Source organism: Ovis canadensis, chromosome 5, assembly GCF_042477335.2.
Source record: "Ovis canadensis isolate MfBH-ARS-UI-01 breed Bighorn chromosome 5, ARS-UI_OviCan_v2, whole genome shotgun sequence".
NCBI classification, from domain to species: domain Eukaryota; kingdom Metazoa; phylum Chordata; class Mammalia; order Artiodactyla; family Bovidae; genus Ovis; species Ovis canadensis.
Genome location: NC_091249.1, coordinates 96594375 through 96615853, shown reverse-complemented (window position 1 = coordinate 96615853; position 21479 = coordinate 96594375). Strand labels below are relative to the sequence as shown.

The window sequence follows — 21479 nt, the reverse complement described above, 5'->3', positions numbered from 1 at the left end:
TCTTAACAATAACTCATTTAACTCTATTGCTCTGTGTATTTCTCTGTGTGTATATTATCTTGCAAACAAAGATTTTTAAAAATGTGAATTATCGCCTTTGAAAAATAAAAATTCTAACTGTACAGGTATAAAATAGATCTGTGTCCTCTCTAAAGAAACAAAAATGTATTCTTTTCATCAGAATGTAAGGTTAAAAGGCAAGTAGAAAAGAGTGTAAGAGCCAAAAATGTCCATTTCTAAATAGACAGCGATGTGGGTTTCAGGGATAAAATTAAAACAGATGCCTATTAAGCCTAAACTAAGAGTATGAGAAAAATTCCTGAAAGGAACAAAAGAATTAGGGAAAAGTATTCCAAACTAAGATTTTAGTACTGGAGTCTTTGGCCTAGAGTGGCAATACTAATATTACTCTGTCCCTGCTCAGCCTGTGGGATTTCTATGGGATTTGTGGCTGTCTATGGGACTCTTCAGGCGAGAACTGTGGAGTGGGTTGCCATATCCTCCTCTAAGGCATCTTCTCCAGCCAGAGACTGAACCCGCATCTCCCAAGTCTCCTGCATTGGCAGGCAGATTCTTTGCCACGGAACCACTGGGAATCCCCCTACATTTGGAGATCAAGGACCAGGTACTGTGACTTTTCTGCCCTCCTCAGCACGTAGAGTGGCACCTTGAAAGCAACCATGGCGTGAAGGTGAAAGACTTTCATATTTCCTAGTGGTGGTGAAGTTAACTGGTGAATAGTACAGATTCTGAAGATAAATTTCTGCATTTTAATCTCAGTTTTACCATATGTGTGACTCTGGGCTAGTTTTTTATATTTTCAATGTCTCAAGTCACTCATCTGGAAAACACTCATGATAGTAGTAAGTAGCTCAGAAGGTGTGATAATAATACAAAGTGCTTAAAACAATGTTTGGCTCATAGTACAAGTGGTTGAATGTGCTAATTGTTGTCAATAGGTTGTCATCCCAAAGTACTATTTGTACATACCTAATATAAATTGCAGAGTTATTTTTAAGAAATTAATTCTAGAGCTAAAGTTTCTATGTATTCAAAGTATAACTGTGTATCAGCGCCTGTTATTTAAATGTGGCATTGCCTGTGTGCTTTTAGTGGCTCATCATTTTTAGTATAAGTTATTGTCTGTCGTTGTTGCTTATTACTGTCATTGAAGAGAAAAATACTTCAACCTGGTGAATTGGAAGTTTCAGTTTACTCCTTTAAAAGCTTCTCTTGATAAAAATATATGTCTTAAAAATAATATATCGATGTTAAACTCTCCACTTACAACTTGTATATGTAGTGAAATAAGTGGTTATGGTAAGTTTCATGCATATTATAGATTCCAAACTGTTTTGAATTAATCTGCTGATAAGAGTTCAAATTTTCCCCTAATTCTTTTATTCATCCTAGTAATTTTTGTTAAACTCTTAAGTGATTGGCTTAATGAATATCTTAATATTTTATCTCTGAAATCCCTAACTGTTTGTCTATTTAGAAGTGAGTTTCTTTGGCTCTTACATAACTGAAGTATATATACAAGTATACCTATATAAATAATACACTGAAGCTTACATACAGGTAAAGTCTAAAGATTATGAACTGCTTTGCTGAATTCAAGCAATAAATTTTAGTTTGAGCAAAAACCTGAGGAGGACTCATTTGTCAATAATGATTTTCTACTGTAGGTAGTTTTCCTTAGGGTCTGCTGCATATACAAAATGGAAAGCATGGCCATATTGCTAAAATTAAAGTGCTTATATAAAAGGAAAGAAAGAAAATATGGAGAGATCATATTCTAGTTGACAATGCAAGTAGGATATCCAAATAAAATATAGGATGGCAAGGTGAATTTGAATTGTACATAAAAATTTTTTTGATAAGCTATGAGTCAAATATTGCATGGACATCTTGTATTTTTATTTGCTGAATCTGGCAACCCTAAATATTAGGAAGTCTCTGTGCATTTAAAATCAAGCTTAATGTTTAAAAATGCATGCTATAGTCATCATGTTATATGTATGGTCTGAGTGATATAGAGTCAATTTAAATTTCCCTTCCAAGTTTTTGAATTATTTTTCCAAACGTTACCAGTAATGAAATTCTAGGGTGAATGAGCTTTTTAAACCATAGATCTATTGAATCCCTGCCCCCCTTTCCACTGTTTTTAAATTCTCTATGCTTTCCAGTATCCGAGGACTAAAGTTAATACTCCTTAACTTGATTTGTAAGGGTGTAAAAATCTAGTCCCAGACTAGCTAGTCACCACCATCCCTAGTAGTTCCACACACGTAGTCGCTGTGCATATCCAGACATTTGAAAGTGCTCAGTTCTCACTGAAAACATTGTGTCCTTTTATGGTCCCTCCTACTTTAACACATCTAAAAATCTCCTGCTGATCCTTTAAAACCAAATATTGCCTTCTTTCAGCATTCTTCCACATCTCCTCTAGAGAAAGGTGTTGCCTCCTCTGTGATCACAGCGCATTTTGTACATAATACGTAGCACACATTTTATTATAATTATCTATCTGAATAGACTTATAGGAGGTGAGCTCTCTTAGAAGAGGGGCTATCCCTATTCCCTGAAGTATCCTATGATATATTTTAGAATCTGATTCATAGAAGGTGCTCACCAGAGCTTTAATGAATGAAGGAATAAGTGAGTGAGTGAATGGGTGGGTGAAAAGCAACCATGTGAATCGTAGCTGTGCTTCCCATGTGAGTCCCAACTCATTTAGCCAGTTATGGATTTTTGATAGCTCACTATAGAAAAAAAAACCCAAAATAGTTGAACCTTAGTATTAACCACTAAAACTGAGAGAACTGCTAGCAAACTAATTTAACATGCATCTGACAGAATAGAGTAATTAATTTTGGATAGACCATTGCAAAAATATAGAAATTATATCACACATAATGAAAGTAGGAAATTGGGAAACATATAAGTTTTATACTTGGAGCAAAGAACTATGGGACAATGAGGAGTCACTCTCAGATCTGCAGAATAATAAGATGCTTATAGTTTTAGAAAAATAACTTGCAGAGTAATTAGTTATAACTTGACATAATGTGTTTTCTATAGTCAGATTCCTCTCAAACTCAACATTGTCTAGCCTTCTAGAGTAATTTAGTTATTGATATTTAAAACCTCTTTGAGAAACTTAGCATCCATTTTTTAGAGCACTTGTCACTTTGTACTGTATAAGAGCCTTGAGGAAAGTAAGGGCCCATGATATATTAATCTTTGCATTCTTGGAACCTAGCAGAGAACTGAGGATAGGTGGATGGGTAGATAGGCTTATACACAGAGGTTCTATGTACCTGTCAACCCTGGTTACCCTTAGAATCTAAGGCTGACTGTATAATAATAAAATGTATAACATAAATATGCCTTCATTCCTCTCAAGTCCATTTAAATTAGAATCTCTAGTGGGGTGGCCATGTATCTGGTGTATTTTAAAGTTCTAACTTTTAAAGGAAGCATTGCTCTAAATCCATTTTCTTTAATAGAACCCCTTTAGAAATAGCCTGGTACATCTGCCCCAATCAAGGAATTCACTGTCCTAGTACACATGGAGATTCCCCAGGTCTCTAATATTCTCAGTTCTTTCTTGCCAATCAGCAAATATTTATTGCAGGTCAACTTACTATGCCACATGTCCCCAAGGTCATGTTCTTTGCAATGGTTTGCTCTTTGGTAAAAAATTTTACCAGAGACATTGGTTCATTTTGGCATCTATTATGTTTTTCATATAGCTTTTTAAATGAATTTCTTCAAGGGCTCTAATATTTGAGTTGTATCACCCTGTTGATTACCCCTCCCTCAACCCTTCTTCCATATTCCCTGGTTTTGGCTTTATAAGTATCTTGGAATGGCTGTCTTATCTTGCTGGCCAATATCTGATTGAGACAAATAAAGCCTTACTGAAATAATTTTATATGGAAACATTCTAGAGAATTGGACTCTACCTAGTTACCAGTAGCAGAGGTTTTTGTGTCAAAATTGAGGTCCCAAAATAAGTTTCAGGATGCCATACAGATGAGTATAGAATACTGTCTTTGTTAGTAAGTGGTGATGGGTAAATACCTCTTGGATATTTTTTTACACTGTTATTCTTGTTAATAAAAGTTATCAGTAAATTATTATAAAAGGTTTGTGGGTGATATGTTCTAATCGAAGAAGGCTCATTTTAATTTGCTATTTTAAAAGGAATTGCTAGCAATATAGCAAAAGGCTGGATCAAAACAGCGTTCAAGCACACATAATTAAAAATATACTGTCTTGTCCTAGAAATGATTGGGGAATCCTATAGATTATTCTGATTATGACATAATTAAATTCAGTATCTGAGTGGGAGGACAGAATTCCTAGAAATTCATCATAATTTATTCAGCCTTAAAAGAAAAATGGAATAACCATAGTCTTTAGATAAGAAAAAAAATAAAAGGTCAAATTTTAAAAGACAGTCACTCACAGGAGGTCTGGAGACTATTTAATCGCTAATGGGGAGCCCAGGGAAGATAGGTTGTTAAGGATCAAAAAGAGCAGACTCTTGAAAATAAGCTCTTGCTGGCTAATTAACAGTCAATAACAATATTGCAGGCAAAAAGACAACCTGAGGGAAGGGAATAAGGGAACCAAGGAATTATGTCTTTGAGAAGAAAAAAAGGGCTTAATTATGGTGTCCTTTTAATATATCAAAATGAGGGTGCTCAGCCTGACAATCAGTTGCTCTTTCTTGATGCTCATGGAACCTGAATATACTTGGGGATCAAAAGGAGGTCGTTTCCCGAGTGAATTAAATTGTCTTTTTTCCTCTGCTCAAGAGGAGGTTATATGGATTTCTGTCCTAAAAAGGATCGGATGTCCTAGTCTAAATGATGGTCAGTATTGAAAACATTCCAGGCCAAGTTGGCAAAGTAAATGTAGTTGAACGACTGGGGCTAGATGCTGCCTACCTCGGGAGCTCTGGAGAGAAGCAAGGCTAAGCTGGGACTCCAATGGCCCACGAGTACAACGGGCAGTCATTTCTATTCTGCATGTTGCAAATGGCAGCCAGTTTAAAAACTAATTAATTAATTATTTAGTCAATTCATTTTGAAAGTTTCCACTGGATGTCCTAGCAAATTAGACTTCAGAAATCTCCATTTCATCTCTGGCCAGTTCGTGGAGTCTATAATGAAGAATGGGATTACAGATTATTTAAATATAATTATCTGAGAAGAAGCAGCAGCATTTCTGTCGCAAGAATCATACCCAGAGAAGTCACTGTTTTTTGAAGACACAGATAAAGGAACTAGCAAATGTTGGGTTGGCCAAAAAGTTAATTTGGGTTTTTCTGTAAGTTATGGAAAAGCCCAAATGAATTTTATGGCCATTCCAATATAATTTTGATTTTAAAAACTCTGTGCTAACCTACTACTCTGAAGTCAGTTTCATGGGCTTGGGGCTATATTTTGCACAGTGATGGGTCTAACAAAGATCAAGAAAAAAAAGACTCGAAGTAACTGAGCACTTCTCATGATGCAGATGTGTGCAAGTTCCCGAGTACTCAGAATGATCAGAATTAATATACGTGTTTTGCAATTACTAGACTTCTTTACAATGACACCGCCAGAGAATGCATAGACTTGCATTATTTCTCTTGGCAAAAAGCCAATCCTAAGAGGAAAGACTGCAGCATACCTTTCCAGATCGGTGTAAGGTGGGCTAAGGGCAAAATGATGGTAAAGATAAAGAAGCTAAGTTATGCATATAATACTAATGAGTTTCTGTATTTACAACAGAAAAGGGGTCTGGAAAGCCTTGTAGAGTACTTTTTGTTTCAAAGATATGCATGCTATTGTGATCAACTATCTACTCTCTCATCTATTTCTCTCCTTCCTTCCTTTGCTTTGCTTTTTAATTTCTTCACACACATGCACCATGAATTTATATCTGGGAATTTGTGCTCAACTCTTGCCACTGTCCTTCAGTCAGCTAGAGGGTAGGCAGCAAAGTTTAATGTTTTCAGTGAGGAATCAGGATTCAGCTAGATGTGTTGTTATAAAATCTAGCTTTGAATGATGCTACTTTTAAAAACAATTCACAGGGAAGCAGTCATAGAACTAAAAAACTCAAAAAGTAATAATTATAAATGAACTATTAAATAACCATATATAGAAATTCCTATTTTTATATAGAATTGCTGTATCAAAATTTTCTTAGTTATAAAATGTTAAGAATATCTCAGTGCATTTGAAATTCACTGTTGCTCAGTTGCTAAGTCATATCTGACTCTTTGCGGCCCCATGGACTGCAGCAGGCCAGGCTTTCCTGTCCTTCATTGTCTCCTGGGGTTTGTTCAAATTCATCTCCAATGAGTCTGTGGTGCTATCTCCATCTCTTCTTCTGCTTCTGCCCCCTTCTCCTTTTGCCTTCAGTCTTTCCCAGAATCAGAGTCTTTTCCAATGAGTCAGCTCTACCATCAGGTGGCTGAAGTATTGGAGGTTCAACTTCAACATCAGTCCTCCAGATGAGTATTTAGGGTTGATTTCCTTTAGAATTGACTGTTTTGATCTCCTTGCTGTCCAAGGGACTCTCAAGAGTCTTCTCCAACACCACAATTCAGAAGCATCAATTCTTGGTGCTCAGCCTTCTTTATGGTCCAACTCTCACATCCAGACCTGACAACTAGAAAAACCATAGCTTTGACTATATGGTTCTTTGTCAGCAAAATGATGTCTCTGCTTTTAAATACACTAAGTTTGTCATAGCTCTCCTTGCAAGCAGCAAGCATCTTTTAATTTCATGCTTGCAGTCATGGTCTACAGTGGTTTTGGAGCCCAAGATATGAGGACATTTTTCTGGAAATGGCAATGGCATGATCTATGACAAAGAGAGATGTATGTGATTTATTACAAAGGAGTTTAACTTTCATTTCATTACATTATATTCTGTGAACATTTATATCCAGTCTTTAATTAAACATGATTTATCCAAATTGAGGTCTGTTTCCATTTAGATTCCTTTCAGTGTTAATCACTGTGCAAATAGCCTTCACTCCTGTAAGAACTCTTATATTATATTGATATATAAAAGCTCCTGTGTAATTTGCATCTGCTATCTGAGCCTACATGTTACTAGGTGTGTACATAGAAATGTTTTAGTTATTTTTCTACTTTATTAAAGTATGAAATTCAATATAGTGTTTTTAATTTTATGAATTTAGGTTAAGGTAGTTATTTTTATCTAAAAAATGCATAAACAGTAAAATGTCATTTTTTTTAAATCACAAACTGAATAATGGCTAGAAAGCATTGCATTTCTCTTCAGCAAATGCAATTTTAGTTCATTCCACCTCAAGTTAACCCCTGGGTAAAGGTGTAACTGTATTTTTAGAAACAAATATTGTTAATTTTAACTTCATTGTTGGTGATTGTAGACCCAGTCTGATGAACAAGTAGATAGAAATTCAAAGGTTGATTAATCTCAATTAAATTCACATTCTCCTGTGTAAAGTACAACTTATTATTTAAAAACAGAAGAAATGAGGAAGCAAAGAAAAATGGTGCATACATATCCTAAAAGTATATATAATAACTCTTGATTGGTCTCATATCATCAGCTGTGAAGATTTCCTTCTGTCATCATTGCAAAGCTGCAAGAGCTGAGTTAGATTTTGCTTGTGATATAGGTCAATATTGAAATGAGAAATGCTCAGATAAGGTAATTCTCTTACATGAGAATTAAAATGTATGTTGTATCCCTTAGCTTCAAATCCTGGGTGAGTCTCTATGCAGCCTTCCTGCATTCATTTCTTAAGTCCATTCCACATGTGACTTTTCTAGGTCTTTCTAGGAAACCAGGGTATAGAAGCTACCTTCCCAGCCAGCTCCACGTCTTCAGTGCCAAAAGGGAAAGCCTGTCTCCCTTAGCTGACACTGGGCATTCATAGTAATCTGGCCCCTACCTACATCCCCATACTTGGTTTCTAGCACCCTCCTTCCCACTCTCTGCTTCAGACAAACTGCTGTTTGTGTACTTGAACACACCATCACACTGTGAACATTCCTCTTCACAGTTGTGACTCATTCTGGATCCCTGCTTGGCAATGTTAATACAATACCCTCGTCATCCTGTTTTTATTAATCGTAACTAAAACTTCCCCTCAAGTCCAAGATCAAATTTTATTCCCCTTAACCCACTCCAGTATTCTTGCCTAGAGAATCCTGGGGACAGAGGAGCCTGGGGGCTGCTGTCCATAGGGTCACACAGAGTCGGACACGACTGAAGCGACTTAGCAGCAGTAGCAGTAGCAGCATGTGGTCTTTTTCAGACATTAATACTCAGTATCACCTCAGTATATATACATACATGCATATATATATATAAATACTTTTTATATCTAGCTTTACAAAATAAGGCAATGTATTCTTTAAGACATGAAGATTTAACTTTTTATCAGCCACTGACATACCTCACCTGAAACAAATTGCCATAGATATGATGTAAGCAAAGACGAATTTTTGAGGGAAAAAAGAGCCAAATGTTTCATCGGGTGAGAAAATGAATAAATGACATTTTCTTCCTTTAGTTCTTTCCTTCCTTCCTTCTTCCTCTCTTGAAAGTTTTAGTGTCAAAAATTTGAGTCTATTTTATAGTACACAGCTGTTTCTTAGAATGATCAGATTCTGATTTAATCCTATTATTTGATGTTATATTTGCTTAAAATGGGATTCCCTGGTGGCTCAGGTGGTACAAACTCCACCTGCCACATTGGGTTGGGAAGATCCCCTGGAGTAGGAAATGGCAACCCACTCCAGTATTCTTGTCTGGAGAATCCCATGGACACAGGAGCCTGGCGCCCTACAGTCCTTGAACTAGCAGAGAGTCAGACATGATTGAGCACTCCACCTTGGTTTAAATGATTTGGATTATTTCTGAACACAGTCATGAATTATCTCTACTCTTGAGATATACCAGTTGACCAGAAACTTAAAAGGACCAGAAATCTTTTATGAAGTGGTCACCTGCCTAAAGAAATTTAGACCAACTTTGCCATAACCTGAGAATGAGAGGGTGAACGAATCTGCTTCCAGGAGGAGATCCTGTTTATAAGAAAGAAGTTAAAGGAAAAGGAAAACTAGAGGTTTTCTAATATTTTGTCCTTGTTTAATATTGAGAGGGTAATATAATGGTCATATTGTTTTAAGCACCGTGAAAACCCAGAACTTTAGAATAGCTTTTGATATGTTTATCAGAAGGCATATTACACATCTGAAATAATTTTCTTCAGATTGCACCACTATTTTGTTAGATATTTGATCAAGCAATATTTACTGGGCACTATTGGAGAAGGCAATGGCACCCCACTCCAGTATTCTTGCCTGGAAAATCCCATGGACGGAGGAGCCTGGTAGGCTACAGTCCATGGGGTTGCTAAGAGTTGGACACGACTGAGTGACTTCACTTTCACTTTTCACTTTCATGAATTGGAGAAGGAAATGGCAACCCACTCCAGTGTTCTTATCTGGAGAATCCCAGGGACGGGGGAGCCTGGTGGGCTGCCGTTTCTGGGGTCGCACAGAGTCAGACACGACTAAAGCGACTTAGCAGCAGCAGCAGTGGTCTTCTTGATAGTGTGTGGAATTTTGGGGGGTACAAAGAATAGTATTGGACAGATCCTGCGTTTGTAAAGTTCACAGGTTGACTATGAGAGGGAAAGACCCACAGAAAGAAATTCCTAAGGAAGAGAAGAGCATCTAGGTATGTAAGAAGTGGATGTGGGAACAGGAGCAGAGCAGGTGTTCAGTTGAAACAGATGATAGAAGGGAAAGCAGTGCAGAGCCGTGTACGTCCTCCAATTACTTTCCTAGTTCCCACAGAACCAAACTCAGTGCTGCGCTTAGAGGAAGTGATGTGCAAATATCGGTGATTGATACTTCACTGAGTTCATTATTATCATTATCCCTTTTTTTTCTTCAAAACCCATTTATTGTCCCTGTTATCCAAAATTAGCATGGAATGTAGTATAATTTGCTGAATGTTTTATATAGCATATGATTTTTCATCAGATATAATAATAGAATATCAAAGGTAAATCCCTTTAGTCATCCTAACTTTAGAAACCCTTGAATGAAATTAGGAAATGATCGTCATTTACATTTATTATACTTTGCATGTAACAAGCTTTAGCTATTAACTCTAATTTGCTTCTCTTCGCATTCATCAAAGGCGAACTATTTAGAAACTAAAACATCTCTGTCAGTTAGAATTTTAATGAATTAAGATGAAATGAGACAGTGTTAATTGGCAGTGGTTGCTGCTGGGGGGTTTCTAGATCTTGTAAGTGATACCAATTCATTTCTCGATCAGGGTTAATTTGTTTGATTTAATTCTAAGGATACACTGAATATTTCGCCAACTAGTCATATTTATTTTCGGGATTAGAGGGTGTTTTAGTTCTGTTGGATTTGGATTCTCAGTTCCATTTGAACTTGACTTAGTTTTATTGTTAGTAAATTGTCTATTGTAAGCACCATTTATATTATTGACAAGACATACACACACGCCATTATTTAGACCTTCTCTTATTTGAAATGCCTAAAACCTTCTAAAAATCTATCTTTTTTCACCAATAATTCTCTTTCTCTTCTTCCTATTTTCCTCAGATATAAATGAATGCGAAGCTGAGCCCTGCAAAAATGGTGGGATATGTACAGACCTTGTTGCTAACTATTCCTGTGAGTGCCCAGGGGAATTCATGGGAAGAAACTGTCAATACAGTAAGTATTCACATGTATGTGAATATCTATATATGTATATATATCCTCTGTTTGCATCACTTTCACTTAATCTGGAATTTGGGTCAAAATCAGTAATAATTGTTTCCGGGGTTTATAATATATTGAAATGTGCATTTCATATTTGTTGTTATCAAATATAACAACAATCAGATGTTGTTAGTGTACATATATACTCCTGGATGGGTCTCAGAGCATGATAGGGATATGAGTGGTTATCTTGTGACCTCAAAGGAGCTCAACTGTTCCTTAAAGACATAAGTACATCACTTTTATAAGCCTCATTTTGGCTTTTGAGTATATATAGGACCTAATTTCCTCCCAGACTGGTTATTCTGATTCAAACAGTAAATTCAGAGGATTCTAAACAGAGAACCTCGGTCACAAATAAAAGGTAGAGATTAATCAGGATTCATGTTAAGCTGGCCTATCTATTGGTAAGAATTTTAAACACCATTTATTTGTCTTCTTGGAAGCCTAAGTCCATAAGGTCTTGAAGTGATGATCAAATTATAGGACAATAATTTGCCTGAAGTGTTTACCATGTAGCACAGAGCACCCCACCTTTCCAAAAACAAACAAACAAAAACGAGGGAGAGGTAATCACAGGAATACAGTTGGTGGAAGGAGACTGGAATTGGGTACAAGTACTTGCTAATGAGAACAGTAGTGGTGTAGTTTATTAATTGTTGGACATTTATAGAAACTTCATAGTGCCATGGCTTTGATGTTAGAGCATTGTAACATTATGCAACTTCAGAATGAAAATAAAGATGAGAATTCAGACATGGAAACTAAGACACGTGGGCTATGTGGTTTTCCCAGGCTCTCAAAGTTAGTGCCGAAAGCAGAACTGGAAGGAATCTAGAATCAGGTCTTAAGATTGCAAATTCTGTATATTTTTCTCTAAATCAAGATGTCTCTGTGGATAGAGCTGAACATGGTAAACTTGAAAGCACCTTCCACCTCTACTCTCTCTTGTACACACTCACTCACTCACTCACTCACTCCATCTCTCTCTCCCTCTTTCTCTTTAGCCAGAGTAACAATTTTATTTCTCACTTTCCCTCTCTTTATGCTCCTTTGCCAATGGTAATTTATAAAATAAAACAAGGAAAATTGTTGAAGAATTAATTTGGGTTATATATTTAAACAAAATTATCTGGGGATTCTCATCACACTAGTCCTGAAAACCTTCATGGAAGTGATGAAGTTGTGAATATCAAAGAAATACTTGAGACTGAGCAAAATTTTTCTAAGCTTGAAAATAATTGGAGGGTGCTTCTCTGGTGGCTCAGTGGTAAAGAATCCACCTGACAATGCAGGAGACACTGGTTCAATCTCTGATTCGGGAAGATCCCACAGGCCGTGAAGCCATGCCCTAGAGCCTGTGCTCCACAACAAGAGAAGGAACCACAACGAAAAGCCTGCTCCTTGCAGCTAGAGCGTAGCCCCCGTGGCCACAGCTAGAGAAAAGCTTGCACAGCAAAGAGGACTAAGCACAGTCACAAATAAATAAGACTGTTTAAAAAATGAAAATAATTGGAGAAGGACACGGAGCACACGTTAGTAAAGGGAGTTTCAAGCATGGATGAAAGGAAGGAAAGGAGAGTCTGAGTAAGAGGATTATTCTGAATAACCCATAGCCATCCAGTCAACTAACCTAGCAACCTTCCTACAAAGAGTTTAACTAACCTCCCACTAAGTTAAATTCAGTTTCAAGTAGTCCTTGGCCCACCCAGGCCCAGCTCTTGCATGAACCTTTGGTTCACGGGACCTGAATATACTGCCTAGTGAGCAAGCCTTTGCCACCTGTATTGATCAAGGAGCAACTAGACAGCCAGTTGGTTGCCTGTTATTGTTGTTCAGTAACTAAGCTGTGTTGGACTCCTTGTCCCATGAACTATATAGCACACCAGGCTTCCCCGTTCTTCCCTATCTCCCGGAATTTGCTCCAACTCATGTCCATTGAGTCACTAACGACATCCAATCATCTCATCTCTGTCACCCTCTTCTCCTCTTGCCCTCAGTATTTCCCAGCATCAGGGTGTTTTTTAATGAGTCAGATCTTCGCATCAGGTGGCCAAAGTATTGGAGCTTCATCATCAGTCCTTCCAAAGAATATTCAGGGTTGATTTCCTTTAGAATTGACTGGTTTGATCTCACTATTCAAGGGACTCTCGAGACTTTTTCCACACTACAATTTGAAATAGCTCAGGTGGAATTCCATCACCTCCACCCATTGAAAATGGAAGGATGTGAGCTAGAAAGTGAAACCAATGACTAAAGCTTGTGCATCTCTCCATTAGCAATTTTACTGAAGTCACCACATGTGAAAATATCCTTGGAAAGAAAGAAACCTGATAGATTAAGAAGGATGTATCGAAATAGACTTCCAGCTTAATTGCCCCCAGCTTGCATCTAGTGTCTTCCAGTTAGTTTTTGCTACTGTGTTGAACAAAATTTTGTTTTTCTTTGACTTGGTTTTGTCTCTATATAATATCTATATGTAAATCCAGACTGCTCTCTGACATAAATGTGATAGTGAGGTGCCTCCCATTATCTATCATATTCTCTGACATTCTGCTGTTCCCTTCTTCATCTCTGTGCCTTGTCAGGGATCAAAAAGGGTCACGTAAGGCACACTGTAAAATATGTTCCTCTTGGGGTATTTGTTTTTATTGCATTGATTTATGAGAATATGTAATAAGGATTCTGATTCTTCCCATTGTCTTTGTGGCTGAGGATATATGGTTTTGCTTTTTTGTGTGGCTTTTTATAATGTTTAGAAAATCCAGAGTAAGAAAGTGCACCTTGCCACAGTGATGATTCAGTGCTCACATTGAAAACTTAGACCGCCCCTGACTACACAGCGTATAGAAGTACCTGCAGGTTACAGCTAGTGCCAGCTCCCAGTTGATTGAGTTTAGGATCTTGGGAGTTGACATTACAGAGATTATAACCAATTTGCTCACGTCCACTCTGAAGTTAAGATTGATACACTTTCTTCAGGCTTTGTATGCTGTCCCATAGGAATACCACAAGGTCAGTTTATACCTGCGATAATGGGAGACAAGCCATTTGTTTCAGCAGATATTTCATGTGAGGGAGGGAAGAGAGAATGATGGAGATTAAGTGCTTGGTGGGGCAGGGAGCTGGGGTAGGGGTGTGGGGGTGAGGGATTAGGGGAGGGAAGGGTTAGAGGACATCCATACCAAAATGCTGTTGTCCTTGTGTTTGCATTCAAATTGTCTTCAGTCTAACTGGGGCTCCTGCACTTACATTTGCCTGACTTGCACCACTTCTGCCTTTTTAAAATTTTGATTTTATATTGAAGTATAGTTGACAGATATCTACTTCCTTCTTAACTGTATTGATGGGTTTATTGAGATCTGGTACATTTTGCAATGGGGTTATGCAAATGAACTTGAATAAGAGTTTCTCATTTTAGGCCATTTCTGCATGCAGGCATCTTGATAGTTTATCTGAGATCACTTATTTACTTCTCACTCACTTCAAATAATCAGCAGTCATAAGATGCTATGATCTTACCAGCTGCTACTACTACTAGCAAGCCTTATATCAAAATATAAAAGTGGTAATTTTGGAGGTTGCATTTCTCACAGTGTAGAGAGACTGATCTTGATATCTATATACTTATCATCAAAAGATGGTTTTTTTTTCAATCCTTAGCTTTTTCTTTGCCTTTTCCTCATTTTTACCATAACTTCAATTTTAAGCAATTTATTATGACTGATTTTCAGTGTAATTAAATGAAATATTTTTAATACTAATTATAGCCTTCATTTTAAAAACCTAAGTATAAATTCATTTATTCATTCATTATTCATTTTCATTTAAACAATTAAAGGCAAGGCATTTATGTTGAGATGAGAGTTTAATATTATTTTTTAAATTATTATGTGAATTATTTTTCATAATGTATGTCTTTAATTAATACAGCTATTAAGTGCTTTTTATTTGTAAGGAATAAATTTATATCTAGCTCTATTATAAGATAATGCTTAATTATGTGGTAATAATTATTATGTGTATCAATCACCTGTTAAACATTTTCTGTAACAATATAATTAATTCATATGTTAACAACAAGTGTTTTAATACTTGGCAAAGAATGTACTTATAATTTTAACACTGATTATTTCCTAATATTTGTGGATGAGTTACGGCAATTATACATCTGATTTATATAATTTCAGTTTAGATTTCCAATTATGATTCATAGAGCTTATCATTGACTTTGAAAGATCTCAATTACTTTTTAGTTCTTTTTTTTTATACTACAGGGCATTTGATTAACTTTGATTATTTTTATTTTAATTGAAGTTACTTTTGATTGATATGTGAAAATTTTTAAGATGTTTCCATAGCACCTAATGGGGCTTCCCTGGTAGCTCAGTGGTAAAAAAAAAAAAAAAAATCCACCTGTAATGCATGAGATGCAGGAGACCTGAGTCGATCCCTGGATTGGGAAGATTCCCTGGAGGAGGAAATGGCATCCTACTCCAGTATTCTTGCTGGGAAAATCCCATGGACAGAAGAGCCTGATGGGCTACAGTCCATGAGATCTCAAAGAGTCAGACCTGACTAAAGCGACTAAGCACACACTTAGTATCTATTAACAGTTTTACAGATATTCTTCTAATTGAAGTTCTAATTTATGTTCCCTTGTTTCTTTTAAATAAGTTCAAGTGTTCACATGGCCATTTTTATAAACATCTTCAAAGGACAAGGATGATGAACTGGAATGAGAAACCTGTTCTCAGGAGAATAGATATGCTTTGTCATGTAGGATTAACAGAACATGATGTTTAAAGTAAATTCAATGGAAATTGATAGCACTTTAGTTAACTATCTAAAAATAACTAGGATTAGTTTCATTTTGGGGGCTTTTGTGGCTGCAGGAGCCGTATACAGTTCCCTTCTGGGTGTTTAAACGTGACATGATTAAACTTCAGGAATGGCACTCAAATTCATTTCCATTATTGATACTATTTCTGGAAATTAAAATAGTCACTGTGGGAGCCCTTAGAATACAGCATCCCCAAACTATTATGCCAGAAAATATTATGACTTGGATGATTTCAGAGCATTTTATTAAAAATCAAAACAAATCTTCAACTGAGGAGAAAGTGATGTTTCTAGAAGTCAAAATTCATTTTTTTTAAATTTAGTGAAATAATCTACATAATTCTATAGTACTTTAGGAATTCCATCTATAAACTAATAAGGCCAAAAGATGATGATACATGTGAACAGAGTTTGAAAACTATAGATTAATATTTCTGTATCTTCATTTTTGAGCAGCTGTAACTCTTTAAGCCTTCATTATAAATGAGCTAGTATTTACAAACAAACATATGCTAGATAGATGTATATATGTGTTTTTTCTTTTGAAATCAACGTATGCTGCCAAGTACACTTGAATTATAAGTGAAGACTTATGCTGTTAAAATTGATAAAACATTTGATAAGTAAATAATGTCATCTGCATTATTATATGCTCAACAATTAATTATTGCTTTTGAAAGACAAACTTGTAAATAAAAACTCTCAACTTTTCTTAAATTGTATTACCAATTGTTATATGATAATGTTGATTTTAATTTTACTATGAGCCAAGCACTGTTCTAAGTACTTTAAATAACAACTTATTTGATCCTCTTAACACTCTTTGTTGTAGATCCTGTTTATCATTGGCTCCATTTTACAGAAAAAAAGTGAGCTCCTGAGAGGTGAAATAATTTGTGTAGGTTCACATGGCTAGTAAAGTTCAGATCCTGGTCTTAACCCCAGGCATTGCATCTGCATAGCCTGTCCTCCCAAGTGTGATCGATCCTGCCCTTTGGCGGGTGAAAGGAACACTGTTTACTACACAGTACACTTTAAGAACACTTTCACTAGAGTGACCTTGACAAGTGGCCGCAGAGTAAAAGGAAAGAACATAGGCTTTGAATTGAAATAGAATCAAAGTTTAAACTGACTTTTTTTTTTGTAGAATTGAGGTTTAGATTCTGGCTTGTTACCTTTATATGTCTGAATAGCATTAGTTGACCTTTCTGAGCCTCATCTTCTTCATCTATAAATAGAATAAATAGCACTTTTTGGTTTAAATTGATGACTAGATTAAAACTAGGAGCATATATAAACTATTTAGTAAATTACATAGGTCAATACATGTAGATAAGCAAATAATTGCATAAATAAATAGACACAATGATTTGGAATTACTTAAAAAAAGTTAATGCTAGTTTAGTCCCCTTTTCCTTGTTATAATTTTTTAAAATTTTAAAGTACTGCATATCTTTAGCAACTGACTGTGTGTATTGAGAACAAAAATGTATAGAAGTCAGTTTTTTAATGCACTGCATACCATGTTTTACAAGTACATTAATTTAGGAAATCCAGTGACATTAGCAGAATTTTTAATAAACAAATATTATTAATTCAACCAAAACCATTATAGGGGATAAGAGTTGCTTTAGTTTTTGAAAAACATGACATCATAACATACTCTGAACCACAAATACCAAAGTTCATTTCTTTAAGTTTTTTTGTTTGCAATTATTATTAAGATGCCACTGTTATTTGATTAGGTATTTTAGTGAATGGTGAACAGAAATAGTGGAGCAAATAATTTCAGTATTTTCTTATCTAATATAGATGGTCAGAGATTATAGTTTTAGCCTATATAACACTAAATTCCTATTCTGCTATATCCAGATATTACATAGATCCAAAGGTAAAATATAAGAGATTCTAATTAAAATAAAGAGTTTTAAAAATAATAAAAATGAAAATGAGAACTAAGACACACATAAATTTAATAAGAAAATTGTGTAAGTTGAGTATTATAACATAGTGAAAGTATTCAGCTAGGTGTTCAGTAAATAAACTAGCCACAGATATTTATCGATTTTTTTTTCTTAACTGTGTACAGAATTTTCAGAAAACGTATGAATTAATTCATTCACCAACCTAGATCCAACAGTAGCCACCCGCTACAGCTGGAGCAGCAATAGCGGTTAAATTCAGTTCCTGTGCTTGTGGAGCATGCAGATTAATGGGAGAGAAAACCAAGAATCACATAATAGCTGATTACGGAACATCATGAGCACTGTGCCTGAAGAGGGAGCCATGGTGGGGCACCTGTTCTGTTTGGGGAAGTTTAAGGAAATGACATGTGAACTGAGGCCAGAGGAACATAATAGTAGGTACCAAACAGAGGGCGGGCTGTCGAAATGAGGATTTCACAAGAAGGACAATATGCTCAAGGATAAACAGGCTCTTTGTTTAATACGAAGACAAATATTAAGTGGATGAGTTCTGATTGCTGTGTAGTAATCATGTGATGAGGTTTTTAGGATGATCACTTGCCTTTTAGGCTTTGACAATACAGGGTTAAGACCAGCTGATGGAAAAGATATTTAAGTATTATAATAATCCATCTCACAAACTATCTATTTTGTGTGTCCACAAGGGATTTTTAAAACAACAAAATAGACTTTAGCTTTTGTAGGTATAGCAAGAAATCAAAGAACAGCAAAGAATAATAATCATTAATGCTAATTCTAGTTTTATTCCAAATGAAAAAAGTCTACTCTGTTTTAGAATTTTGAAATGGTGCTTTAGCAGTGCTTTTTGCCTTTGAAATCATTGCCTAATATCAGCGTAAGGTTACTTTCCTTGAATAAATAGAATAGGAATTAATTCAGAACTCCAATAGGACAGGATGTCACCTTTTGTGAACATTAAAAAAAAAAAAGAAAAAGTAACTATGGGTTGATGAAAGTTTTATATTTAAGATTAATTGTATAATGTTAAATCCAAGACACACAATATTTAAAATTTACCCATAAATATATAGCTATATAAATGGAAGTAACCATAACTATAAATACTTGAACATGGATAATTATTTAATTTAGTTTCTCACATTCTTTACAAAGACCTGGCAATAAGTACAAAAAATCCAGAATACTGTACAAGTATATCAATAGCCCTCAAGGGAAGAAATGACTCCAACATTACTGCAGGATGAAGTCTTTGCAACAATAAACACAAAAAATTGACTTAATGACAAAACCAAATTGGATTTTATGTGTCTAACACAGAAGTTCCATTTTCAATCAGATGCCTCTGGGTATATTTTTCCAAATGTTGCCCAACAATTTTGTACAGAGATGTCACACTTGGAAAGTTCACCTGCTGTACCTTAAAGTGATAATCTAATAAAAGAAAGATGTAAAAATATCTGCAGAATGCTCAAATAGATCCCCTAGGACTTACTAAGTACATCTAACAAATTGAATCAGATTCTCATTACCTGACAGTTTTGTATTTCATTACAAATAATTACTGAAACATTCAAGAAGACCTTCTTGTTTTTCAAATTATGTAACATTCCCATTATGCACTTAATAGCATATGTTCAGGGATCAAAATTAATTTTGCATTTATTCTCCAAACTGAAACTCATTCTAATATATCCCTATCTCAAAAAAGGCAGGTAAAGTATGCAGAGATTAAGAGAGTGTGGGAACAAGATAATGTGATGTCATCTTTGTAGCATTTAAAACTGTAATATATGATTGAGAAATACCGCAATTTTTTCAGACCGTAAATATCAATCTTTTCAATTATCACTCCATCCTTACCCTTGGAAAAAAAAAAAAAAGAACTCACTATAGAAAAAAATCTCCTATAGGAAAACTACTAGAAAAGAAGTCATTCTATGACTTGCAATTTGAAACATGGTTAAGATGTAATTTGTGGGCTAGTCATTATTCTTTACATGTGTGCCATGGCATTTTGGGGTGCTTAGGTGAAATTTGGGGTCTGATTATCAGAGTGAGGCTGAAATGGTTATTTTATCATGGAAGAATTACAGGCATAAATCACTGTGTTTTGTTTTTTTTTTTTAAATCAAATTCACTGAATAGCAGAGACACTTTTCTCAGGAGAAAGAAAAGAACATAGATGACATCTAATCTTTTATCAAATATGCAAAGGTTTCCAGGATTTCCTGAAATCCCAAGGGTTTCAAATAGTACCAATAAAATTTTACTGGCAACCATGGAGCTGAGTTGGGCGGGACACCAACCCCTGGTATGCTGCTGGCTGCAGTTGTTAGCTACATCTGCAGCCTTAGAAGTGATAGCTTCTAGCAGCATGTAGCACAAAGAGCCTTGTATATGTTTTGAATCAAATCTTCAAAGTATTTTTCTTCACCTGAAGGAGAGGATTCCAAAAAATTTCTTTCCTGCATAGTCACATTGAATGGTAGGTGCAACTGGCACATCATGGTAAGCTAGGACAGCCAGTTGTAAAAATGTGAATGATAACTCAAGGAAGCGCTGGTAACACAGACTCAGATTCAAGAATCAGATGAGAAGGGAGAAGTGGTAGATGGGGAAACAGTGGAAACAGTGTCAGACTTTATTTTTGGGGCTCCAAAATCACTGTAGATGGTGACTGCAGCCATGAAATTAAAAGATGCTTACTCCTTGGAAGAAAAGTTATGACCAACCTAGATAGCATATTCAAAAGCAGAGACATTAATTTGCTGACTAAGGTCCGTCTAGTCAAGGCTATGTTTTTCCTGTGGTCATGTATGGATGTGAGAGTTGGACTGTGAAGAAGGCTGAGCGCCCAAGAATTGATGCATTTGAACTGTGGTGTTGGAGAAGACTCTTGAGAGTCCCTTGGACTACAAGGAGATCCAACCAGTCCATTCTGAAGCAGATTAGCCCTGGGATTTCTTTGGAAGGAATGATGCTAAAGCTGAAACTCCAGTACTTTGGCCACCTCACGCAAAGAGTCGACTCATTGGAAAAGACTCTGATGCTGGGAGGGACTGGGGGCAGGAGGAGAAGGGGACAATAGAGGATGAGATGGCTGGATGGCATCACTGACTCGATGGACGTGTTTGAGTGAACTCCAGGAGTTGGTGATGGACAGGGAGGCCTGGCGTGCTGCGATTCATGAGGTCGCAAAGAGTCGGACACGACTGAGCGACTGAACTGAACTAAAGGTTTAATATTAGTGTCAAAAGAGAGATTAAAAAGAATAAAGAGTACAAGATTGCTAAAATAGACTTTAACAAAAGGCAATTCTGTCTGCCAAGGGACGAAAAGAGAGTCATCAGAGAAGTAGAGAATAAAGATGTAGAGAAGGCAAAGAAAATAATGCTTCCAGAATAGGAGGTGGTCAGGGAGATGGATACCTAAGAAAAGACACTTTTTAAAAAAAATCTAGATCCTGTAATCATTAATAGTCCTGAAATAAGTGTGGTGGGTGGTAGAGAGAATGCCAGATTTCACCTCTTCCATATGGAACAGGTGTTGAGGAAGAAATAATCGCCACAGACTCTCCTCCCAGGTTATGGAATGCTCAACTTTGAGCATATCTTAAACCCCAAAGAACCATTAAGGTAGCCAAGGACCTAAAAATAAGTTTGATGATAGTTACTGTAATAGCTTTATCTGGTCAATAATACACATTCTTTTTAGAACTCCAAAGGGAATGGACATATAAAGTATCCAACTTAAAAATAAATTGAACTGGAGGAATATGGTTCTATAAAAGGAAGTAGAGCCAGAGCAAAGTCAGTAAATTCAATACTAAAATTCAAGGAAAACAGGAGCAGGGACAGAAAATAAACTATTCTGA

General features: G+C 36.0%; 1 protein-coding gene across 2 annotated transcripts in view; it reads left to right on the top strand.

The window, feature by feature from the left end:
• The window catches only part of EDIL3 (EGF like repeats and discoidin domains 3), a 476676-nt gene that overhangs the window by 254513 nt on the left and 200684 nt on the right, over positions 1 to 21479 (top strand). For both annotated transcript variants that reach the window (XM_069592585.2, XM_069592586.2), the window contains one exon: positions 10656 to 10769. In XM_069592585.2, coding sequence (XP_069448686.1) covers positions 10656 to 10769 — 114 coding nt within the window. The remainder of the gene's footprint in view (positions 1 to 10655; positions 10770 to 21479) is intronic.